Source organism: Lycium barbarum, chromosome 6 (assembly GCF_019175385.1).
Source record: "Lycium barbarum isolate Lr01 chromosome 6, ASM1917538v2, whole genome shotgun sequence".
NCBI lineage: Eukaryota > Viridiplantae > Streptophyta > Magnoliopsida > Solanales > Solanaceae > Lycium > Lycium barbarum.
In genome coordinates this window covers 116,076,113-116,086,905 of record NC_083342.1, presented here as the reverse complement: position 1 = coordinate 116,086,905, position 10,793 = coordinate 116,076,113, and the positions used below count along the sequence as shown (strand labels likewise).

The 10,793-nt window shown below is 35.0% G+C and overlaps 1 protein-coding gene across 1 annotated transcript; it reads left to right on the top strand.

Annotated features, from left to right (window-relative positions):
* Window positions 1–1,753: 1,753 nt before the first annotated feature.
* Window positions 1,754–10,379, top strand: LOC132645729 (methionine aminopeptidase 1A). Its single transcript, XM_060362890.1, has 17 exons — window positions 1,754–1,910; window positions 2,021–2,108; window positions 3,230–3,280; window positions 3,920–4,105; window positions 5,440–5,515; window positions 5,628–5,675; window positions 5,787–5,831; window positions 7,032–7,131; window positions 7,631–7,682; window positions 7,774–7,815; window positions 8,259–8,320; window positions 8,410–8,508; window positions 8,982–9,055; window positions 9,167–9,236; window positions 9,497–9,562; window positions 9,648–9,736; window positions 10,130–10,379. Exons 2-17 carry the CDS (start codon window positions 2,038–2,040, stop codon window positions 10,205–10,207), a joined length of 1,209 nt encoding a protein of 402 aa, XP_060218873.1. The 5' UTR covers window positions 1,754–1,910; window positions 2,021–2,037; the 3' UTR covers window positions 10,208–10,379.
* The last annotated feature ends 414 nt before the right edge of the window (window positions 10,380–10,793 follow it).

Below are 10,793 nucleotides of genomic sequence, written 5' to 3'. Positions count from 1 at the left end.
TATCACTAAATGTCTATGTCATCATATATAATTATATACTTTTAAGAGTCAGAAATAATCACCCAAATTGAGTCCACGATCATCTTTATCATTAACTTTTCGAAGAAAAATTGAATATAATTAATTGTAAAACAAACGGATATTATGGTCTGAATCTGAGTGAAAAAGGAGGATGACTCGTATTCAAAATGTTGAGTGGCTTACTAACAATAAAATATACAAAGTAATAACTTACATGATGGAGTGGATTAGCAATTTATGTATTCTCGAGATTAGCAAAAGAAGATTGTAGGTTCTAAGTTCTAAGTCGTTTTATGCAATCTGTTTGGCATTCCAAAATAATTGGTACATTTTTATAATTTAAATTTGAAATTGAACCTTTACAAATCTGTTTTACAGTTACAACATTACTACTTAATGAGAGGGAATCTAAAGATTTTAGAGTCACTTAGTTAGATTCTAACTAATGATTACTAATTACTTAGTTAGATTCTAATAAATGGTTACTAACCAAAAAACTTTTCTTCCAAACTCAACCTTTTAGTTGTCCTTTATTACTTATCTACTTGAGAGGGTGATGTGGAATGTAAGCTTCTTTTATATATCTCATTTTTCTCCTACTATATATTGCTTTATTGGATTAATGTTTTTTTAAAATTTGTCAGTAAATTTTAAGTGAATACATAAATTACGACTTATTTCAATTAAGCACCAAAACACATGATACTATGTTTCTATTAGACATTTTCTATTTAAATTTTAAAAATACTTTTGTGTGTATTCTCAAATGTCTATTACATAGATAAGTTAACTACTTAAAATATGTCACCTCCTTTAATATATGCATTGGCCTCAATAACCTGTAAATCCTTAGAACCGTTCCAACTATAACTGATGAGTATAATTAAAAAAAAAAATGACATATTTTATGCTTGTGTACCTAAATATTACATAATTTTGAGCTTTCCAAGGAATAGTAATACTCTCTCCGTCCCAATTTAAGTGTATTAGTTTGGCTGGCCACGAAGTTTAAGAAATAAAGGAAGATTTTTGAATCTTGTGGTCTTAAATTAAAGATGTGTGTAGTCTTTTAATTCTTGTGGTCTAATAGACCTCTCTAAAACTCTGCCTGCAGGCCTAACTTTAGCCCGAATAGGCCTCTATAAAACTCTGCCTTGTGATTTTTTTTTTGATTGAGCTGGAGTTCGAACCCCAAATCTCATGATATTAGGCGAAAGATAAAAATTAAAGACTACCAATTTGAGGGGCAAAAATTAAAAATCACCCCAAAATAATGGCATTCCTGCAAATTGCCCCGATGTAGCTAGTGTCAAAAACCTTCATCACGTCCGATCAATTGTCAAATACTTCAAAGTGATGACTTTTTTTTATTTCCACAGGGTTCTCTATCCTTATTGGAGCCTCGATTAAATCCAAATCGCACTACAGGACCTGTGTCAAGAGGCGGCCAACCAAAAGTTTTCCATACCCAGGGACTCAAGCCCTATTAAAGGTTGATCTCTAGTTATTTTAAGCAATTTTATTTTCTTAAAAAGTGATAGAAAAAAGTATTGGTATATTATCAAATATTATCTTGATACTATCGACATTCATAATTTTTCTAGATATCTTTATTAGGAAAATTAATATATTTTGTTGGAAAATTAGTATTTAACCAAGAAAAAACTACGTAATATTCGATTTCCAGCGTCCATATATTTGACCATATTTTATACTACTACTACTACTACACACACACACAAAAAAAAAAAAAAAACTCAGCCCATCTTTTTTCTTTCTTTATTTTTTTGAGTTTTTAAGTCCTTTTTGGGCTGAAAACCCTAAACAGAAAAGCCCTTATTGCCATTTTCCTCTCCCTTTTCAAGAAACATCCATAACAATATTCAAAGGTCAGCTTTAATAAAGATTCAATTTTTATACACCATAGACTCTTTTTTACATTATTATTTATTGTTCTTATCGATATTGGTGGTGATTAATAAAGATTTGTACTGTGTAGAAATATTGAAAGAATCAATGGCAGGTGGATCAGAAGTGGCTGTAGCTAATTTATCTTGTGCTAAATGTAGCAAGCCTGCTCATCTTCAGTATGTATCCACTCTTTGTTATTTTTGTATAAAAAATGATAGTTTTGTAATTTTCTTTGTTTAATTTGAATGCTTTGATGGTTTGGATACAAATATATATTATATATTCTTTTCAGATATTCAACTGTGTTCAAGCTTATGGGTATTGCAGACTTGTGTGTTAGGATTTAAGACATTAAAGAGAACTTTTTTGAGAGATAAATGAATTGTTTTAAGGGGTCAAGAAGAAAGAGATAATTCAATATGGTATTTTTAGTTTCATGACCTGAAAACGAAACGGAGGTGGTGATTGGAAATTATTGCCACCTGATTACAAATAAAAATTAAATCTTTTCCCGTACTTGGGGATTTTTGTGCTCTTTATATATCGATGATAGAAAGGTTAAACTCGTTGTTTCAGTTTAAGTATAGGTTCTATTGTTGGCAAAGGTAGTACTATCCGAGATCCAAGTCACGTGTTTGAATCCTAGATGGTGAAGCAAGTTTAGTAACTAGTGGTGCTGATAAAAAGAAAGTGTAGTATCCAAATGGTAGGGGGCAGGCCCATTATCCTCTGGGTTTTGAAGTTCAAACCAACGGATTTCTCGATTATAAAAAAAATAAAATAGTATAGGTTACATTGTGGTTTAAAGTTGAATGGTTGAAAATGCTGATGATGTCTGGATATAATAGAGTATTTCTTATGAAATAGGAGAGACTATATTCTGAAAATTTCCTTATTTATCGCATAAAAAAGGGAACGGACAAAGTAATTATGATGCTGGTGTCTTTATTTGTTTTTGGTTAGTTTATTTGTATTTCGTGGAGTCTTCCTTCCTCGTTTCTTTTCCTTTGCTTGCTGTGTTATGTAGTCTAATATTTGTTGATTCTCATAACTCATATAGAGTCTCATTTGACGTACTGTATCTGTAAGGACATCATCAGCCTATTTTTTGGGACCTTCATTAATCATACTTGGACTTTGAAATACAATGTATCCAATACATGTTTGCAATTGCTATGTGTGATCTTTCAGCTGTTGTAGTTGTACTGCTAGTAATTGGTTTTTTGGTGATGTTACTTTCAGAGAAGAGTTAATGTCACTGATATCTCTGTTAATTTATTTTCTCTACTTTTTGAAGGTGTCCTAAGTGCGTGGAGTTAAAGCTTCCTCGTGAAGGAGCTGCTTTCTGGTTTGTAGCTCTGACCATTCTCTTTTTGAACTATCTTCTCCCAGTTTCATTATCGAGCCGAAGCTTAAGTTTGCGATTACTAATATGTATAAATTATATCATAGCTGAAACCATCCATATGTGGAAAATACGGCATCCTTTTTCCTGTAGTAGTTTGTACATAGGATGTATTAGTTAAGTATAGCTGTTGTGATGCAAGAGAGGGATAAGGGTGTACTCGCTGCTTGTTAAAGATTTGATGTGTGGATAACCTGTGCTCCTTCATGCTATGTTTGCTGAGCTCTTTGTAATAGGACTATTTAGCATATTAGAAAGCTGGACTCCCCATCTGCATTAGTTGTTCAATGTCAAAAATTCAGGTTTCAGTAGTAGAAACCGGAAGAATGAGAAGACATTAGAAGAATATAACACTCTAGTTACTAAACATAAAGTCAAAAGTTCGGAGAAGTGCAAGTGTGCAACTACCTGTCTGAGATATCAGAGTAAAGTGGATATGGGAAGTTATTACTGCTGTGATTGTGAACTGAAAAGAAAAATGGATGGCTAACGAGACGAGGATCTCCTTCTATGTCAATAGTTAGATCTTTATTTTCTCTGGCCATTAGTTACTTTGATTTGATGGAAGTTACTCCTTGTCAGCACACAGGATTGTTTCAAGGCATCTTGGAGTTCTCACAAGTCTGTCCACTTGAAGGCAAAATTATCTTCTCTGGCAACTGAAGCTCCAGGAGAACAAAATGCAGCCTCACCAAGCGATGGCTGGCTATATTGCTTGAGGAAAGGACAAGCTCGAACACCTAAAATTCCATATTTTGACTGGACTGGGTATGTTGGATATGGTTCTTAATCTTCGACCTTCGTTGATTAATATGTACACAATTCTCAAACCTTGTTTTGGATTTCCATGGTTCCTCTCCAATTGGAAAAGTTAGAACGATGCTTTTATTTTATAATGGACTACTTTTAATTTGATCATATCATATCTTACTTAAACTTGCTTTACTTGAGTCGAGGGTCTATCGGAAAGAGTCTCTCTACCTGTCAAGGTAGGGGTAAGGCCTGCATACGCTCTACCCTCCCCAGACCCCACTTTGTGGGAATACACTGGGTATGTTGTTGTTGTTGTATATCTTACTTAAACCTGAACTCTCCCGGTCATATTTTAGTTGGTCCCAAAACATCTAACTCCGTGAAAGACAGTAAGACACTGCTTTGGTATCAGTGATTGGTCCTAAGAGTGCATTTCTCACTGACATTTATTTCCAGCTACTATTTCTTGTAACTCTGCTGCTCTGCGATGGAGAATTACTAAAGGTCCTGATAAGTTCTTGATGAAACTAAAACTGGCTAGCGGAGTCTATTTTGGAGTCAGTGTGTTCCTTCTTCTCCTTTACTTGTTTGGATGCTTGTTCTTTTTTGTCCTTAGCCTCGCCAGATTACGGAATGCATTTCTCACTGACATTTATGTCCAGCTACAGTTTCTTAGAACTGTCCTACGCTGGATGGAGAATTACTAAAGGGGTTTGGCAAGTTCGTGATGAAACTACAGTGGCAAAATTAGCCCAGTCCAAACAGCTATATGCATTTTTATGAAGAGTAAATAAACTTATGACTTGTCTGTATTTTTTGAATGACTTCCTTAAGAATCAAAACGGAAACCCGAACTAATTATTTGCAATGATATTGGGGTGAGTGTGAAGATTGCTTGATTCTCAGCAGTCTGTTGATGCCAAAGTATTCAGCACCTTATGTCTTCAAAAGGATATTGTTTTCAAGTATTCAACACAATTATCCAACTTCATCTACTAAGAGTCTGATATCAAAGATGAAAAATTTCCTAGCTTTCTGTAGTTGTATTTTTTTTTTCTTTTGGTTTAAAGCCTCTAATAGCTGAAGTAAGATAAGTTAACTGGCGCTTTAGTTTCTTAGTTCAATCAAGTTTCCTAGACTACTGTGCTCTTCTGTTATAGAACCAAAAAGTTAGTTTCCTTCTCTTCTTTGCTCCTTTGAACATAGTTTTTGCTGTTATAGGCGCTTGCTGCAAGGATGACAAAATCACTCTCCCTATTTTTTTTTGCTTATCTGTCCCCTCTTATTTTATTTAAGTTTCTGTTAACGTTTGTTTGTTGCCCACAACTTACAGTGCTTACTTTTTTCAGGACGCTAAAGCCCTATCCTATATCAAAAAAGCGTGCTGTACCTGCTCACATTGATCTACCTGATTGGGCAAATGATGTGAGTCATCTTAACTGATTTCTGCCTAATATTGCACGTTTTTCTCTTTCTGAAGATCAATGATAGAAAATATCGTGTTCTTTGTTTTTATTTGTTTCTGTTATTTTTGTAGGGTATCCCAAAAATTGAACCCAATAGTGATTTTCAGCATGTCGTTGAGGTACTACTTATGTTGAGTCAGTAATGATTTGCAGTTACACTAGATGTCTTTGTGGTAACAAACAAAGTTTTTGCTCACCACCTGCTTCTTTTCTCTTTAAATGTTCTGAAGATCAAACCTCCAGAGCTGATTGAGAGAATGAGAGAAACTTGCCGAGTAAGTATTGTCAGTTTATGTCTCTTGATTATGTTCTACCAACAACTTATCTTCTTAATTAGTCTTCTCAAAGAATCACTGTTGTCAGTTTATGATGCGTAGCCATTTACTGTACTATAGCTTATCCAGGCATTTGCTTTGTCCTTTTATTAGATGCCATGTACTTCTTCAACACCAATATTGCAGGGCAGTTAACGGGTTGTGAAGCTAATATGTACCAATTCTTGGGGAGTTAATGCCACTTTTTAGAGTATTGATGTGGTTCAGGAAACTTAAGGGGATTTTGGAATATGTGTTGACATTTTTTATTCTACCAACCAAAAAGGACGAAAATAACACACAAAAGAAATATGCAAATGGAGAATGGAGTGAAAGCAGACCATCAAGAATAAACACCTATATTTTGAGCTGTAATTGTTTGTTGATATATGCAATTGCTTCCTCACAAGACTTTTCTGGGAGATCTGATTGAGATTGAAGCCTAGACACGTATGAGTTCACATTTATTTTTAGAGATCAGACAGAAACCAAGTTAGGAAGATTTGTGTAGGATGCTCCAATGAGGCAAGGCATTAGTTTCAACCTGACAGGTGAATTTTGAAAGATCAACCAATAACTAGATCCCAGACCCCACATTGTGGGATTTCACTGGGTATGTTGTTGTAATTAATAACTTGAATCAAGATCTTGAGTGCATCTCTGGAACTACTGCTGTCTCCTTCCTGCAGCAGTGCTTTTTAGGTATAGATTTTGCTTGGTTTTATTTGCATCTAAATTTCCGAAAAAGATACCTGACTTAAGTGATTACACAACTGTTAATGTATTTGTAAACCCATCGCCTGTTGTCTAATCAACAACACTGAATAACCCATCACTTATTGTCTCATCAACAGCACTCAGTTAATCACATTCCAAGCGACAAGGAAGTTGTTACTTTCTCTGCATTAGTGTGCAATAACCTTGATGCTAGCTAATCTTTCATTGAATGCACTTGTCCTAATATCTTTAACTGGGCTTGGCAAAATCCAATTCTTCATCAGAAATAGAGATTCTTACAATTATTGTATAATATACTGTCAGTTTAATGATTCTAAACTACCTGGTTGAGAGATGGCAGGGGACAAATATCAGGCATTGCTTTGCTCCTTCAGTTTTTTTTTTTTTTTTGAAGTTATTGCTTATTTATATCCATATCTTCAGATAGGAAGGGAAGTTTTGGATGCAGCTGCTCGTATTATTCGACCTGGCGTGACTACTGATGAAATTGATGCAGTGGTCCATGAGGCTACCGTTGCTGCTGGTATGTTGATAGGACTTATTATTTTTAATCACTTCTCATGCTTGCATATTTTAGTTGTCAGGGTCATTTTTTCTTACCAACATTTTACATTTTGTGTGTTTTGGAGTTTATGTTGATATCTTCAAAACGTTAGAAGTCGTGCTTTAATCAAGTTGCTTTTGACTTACACATATTCACTTTAATAGTGCACATGATACACTGATAATACTGATGTTTATACTTCGTAGAAGATTATGATCTCTTTGCTCCCCAAATTGAGAACTAATGTGATCCAAAGTTCCTGGTTCTATAAGACTTATGACTTGCCCTTGTCTTTGAGTATGATGTTCAGGTTGTTGGTAAATCATCCTAGCCGAAGTTTGTTGGCTTTATATTATATCAATGACAGCTCACAGGAAGTTCTGTTATTAGAATATTGCTCTATGTTGGATCACTTGTTCTTCTGAGTTCTAATATATGGACGTGGTGCTTTAACTCTATTTTTTGGTTGCATATGCAGGTGGATATCCATCTCCCCTAAATTATCATTTTTTCCCCAAGTCATGCTGCACGTAGGTACTTTACCTTGCAAATGTTCTTTATGCACTGTGTATGCAGGTTCTAGGAATTACTAAAAGATGGAAATCTGTCTGCTTGTTGCAGGTCAGTCAATGAAGTGATCTGCCATGGGATTCCAGATGCAAGGTAAGTCTTACATTCAGCAATGAGACTAGTCTTATTTGTTCATTCAAATTAGGTCTAGAACCCCTTTTTGAGAGAACTCCGCCTGTGTGAGCTCGCTCACATTGCCGGTCCCAAGCCCGGATAAAGGAGGAGGGTTGCCGAGGGTCAATCGGAAATAGCCTCTCTACCCTGGTAGAGGTAAGGCTGCGTACATCTTACCCTCCCCAGACCCTACTATTGTGGGATTACACTGGGTTTGTTGTTGTTGTTGTTGTAACCCCTTTTTGAGAGCTTAATAATGCTCAACTATCGATGAATCTAGACACCAAGTCTTTTGTCAATTTTCACATGCGTCTATGCTCCTTGATGCATGTTTACTGTGTTATATGTGCTTACTGGAGGTATTATTCTGTAAAGAATTTGTTTTAAGCTGTATGTCATTTGGTCCCTCTTTATTATTTCAGGAAATTGGAGGATGGCGATATTGTAAATGTTGATGTTACTGTATATTACAAAGGGGTTCATGGTAAGAACCAAATTTCCTGTTGATCTACTAGGTCATGCTTCAACTTCTTGCAGAATTGATGTTTAACTAGTGCACTGCTGATTATGCAGGTGATCTGAATGAAACCTTCTTTGTGGGTAATGTTGATGAAGCATCTCAACGGTTAGTGCAGTGCACATATGAGTGTTTGGAGAAAGCAATATCAATTGGTAGGTTGTGTTACTGTATGTTGTGCCTTGAATATTTTATGATTCATAGATTTTACTGTTCTAAGAACCTCAATACTTAATGCTCCCGACTCCTGAAGTAAAAGGTCTTAGAATACATGTCCAGTAGTTTGCATAAACAAATATAGCATGACTCGTCAATTGGACTCCTTAAATATGTTTTTTTTTTCTTTGCTATTTGGCCAGTGGTTCTCTTTGCGCCTGTCTATTGCAGCTTTTCCCTTTTGCTTTCATCTGCTCTGTATGTATTTACTTGGAGTGACCAATGATCTTGCTGAGAATTGTTTTTAAGTATGTTATTAAGAGTTAAGGAAGTGAAGTTCGGGTAAATGTGTAAGTTAGTGTGTGCTAGTAAAATATATTGCCTGTAGGGATAATGTTTCATTTCATCTTGGCTGGTAAAGCTGATCAAAACTTTAGGGGTCTCATATATTCATTGTGCCATTTCATTGCAGTTAAGCCTGGGGTACGGTTTCGGGAAATTGGAGAGGTTATCAACCGACATGCTTCTATGTCTGGATTTTCTGTGGTAAGATAAAACAAAAAATAGATTGCCTAACTATCCATCAGCGAGGCTCAGTTTTTACTGGAAGCTGACATATTTTGCATGTTCTCATTTTCTTGTAAACTGGGGTGACAGGTGAAGTCATATTGTGGTCATGGCATTGGAGAACTTTTCCATTGTGCCCCAAATATTCCACATTATTCAAGTATCCTCAGCAATGTCTTTTAAGATTTTATAGTTTATCAAAAAAATTGGCTTTTAACATTTAAATCTATGTGCTGGGTGAAGCAGTGAAATGTCAATGCATAAAATATTTCCTGCATTATCTAGCACAATAAGATTAGTCATTTGATTTGACATAATATTTTCAGTTATGGCACAATTAGTACCTCTAGGATTGTGGTGATCAAACTATAACTGGCTTTACTTCTGTCAATCTTCCTTTGGTTACCTTAACCTGATCAGGAAATAAAGCAGTTGGTGTGATGAAAGCTGGCCAAACTTTTACAATTGAGCCTATGATTAATGCTGGTAAGTTCTTCAATTCTAAAGTCATTATGTACAACTATCCCATATAAAATCTCTGTTTTCCTTGTCTTGATTAATTCTATTGCAGGTGTTTGGCGTGATCGGATGTGGCCTGATGGATGGACTGCTGTGACAGCAGATGGAAAACGAAGTGCTCAGTTTGAACACACTCTCCTGGTATTACTTTATCTTACATTCTTTTTGGTATTTGAATTGTGATTGACTTGATATACAATACTTGGCTTGATAAATTGGTCTGTTGCAACTGAACACTGTATTTAACTAGAAAAAACTCTTTTCTCAGATCTATTTGCTCGTTGTAAAATTGGGTAAAAGATAAAATACTGGACCCGATGATATCCAATAAGTTTGGTACACCTGATTCTGGGTGGAACTATTGGGTTTCTTTCTCAGACTATCAGAGAACAATCATAAATGAATGCTGAGTTAAAGATGTCACAGCATTACATGTTACAACTTTCAAAAAAAAAAAAAAAAAAGATGTCAAGAGAATTACAAAGAGGTTTTTGCTTGTTAATTGATGTGTTTGTGGTGATGGATAATTTGTAGGTGACAGAAACTGGAGTTGAAGTACTCACAGCACGCCTGCCGACATCTCCCAAGGTGTTCCCTTGGTTGAGTTCTTGATTTGTCTTTTGCCTGTCATAAAAAGAGTTTCAAGTGATATTAGTCTCTATTTATGTGTAACAGATGTATTTTTTAATTGGTTAACTTTTGAAATTTTGGTCTCAAACTGGATGAACAAAATCAGCCTTTTATTGATTCAGGTGCTATAATGAAAAGCTGAAGCCTTTGGATATCTGATTTCGTATTAAATTAAGCTCTACCTAAGGGCTGTTTGGTTTGCCGTTAAGAAAAAAAATATCCGTTTTAAAATTGTATAATTTACCTAATTTGTTTATTTGCTGTTTTAGAACTTTGTATTAAGCAGATGGTTTAGTTCTTGTAGAGCTCTTCTTAAGTAATATAATGGGTACTATGTAAAGGTGGCAACCGGTTCCAACCGGAACCGGTTATGGAACCGGCCGGTTCCGGTTTACCGGTTTTAAACCTCAAACCGGAACCGGTCCGGTTCGGAGTGGTTAAAATCTATTTTTTTTTTGTTTTTTGTATTATATATATATATATATTATAGTATTTATTTGTATATTGTAGCTATATTTTCATATGTTATACAACTTTATAATTAAAGTTTAAATATTTACTGATTAAC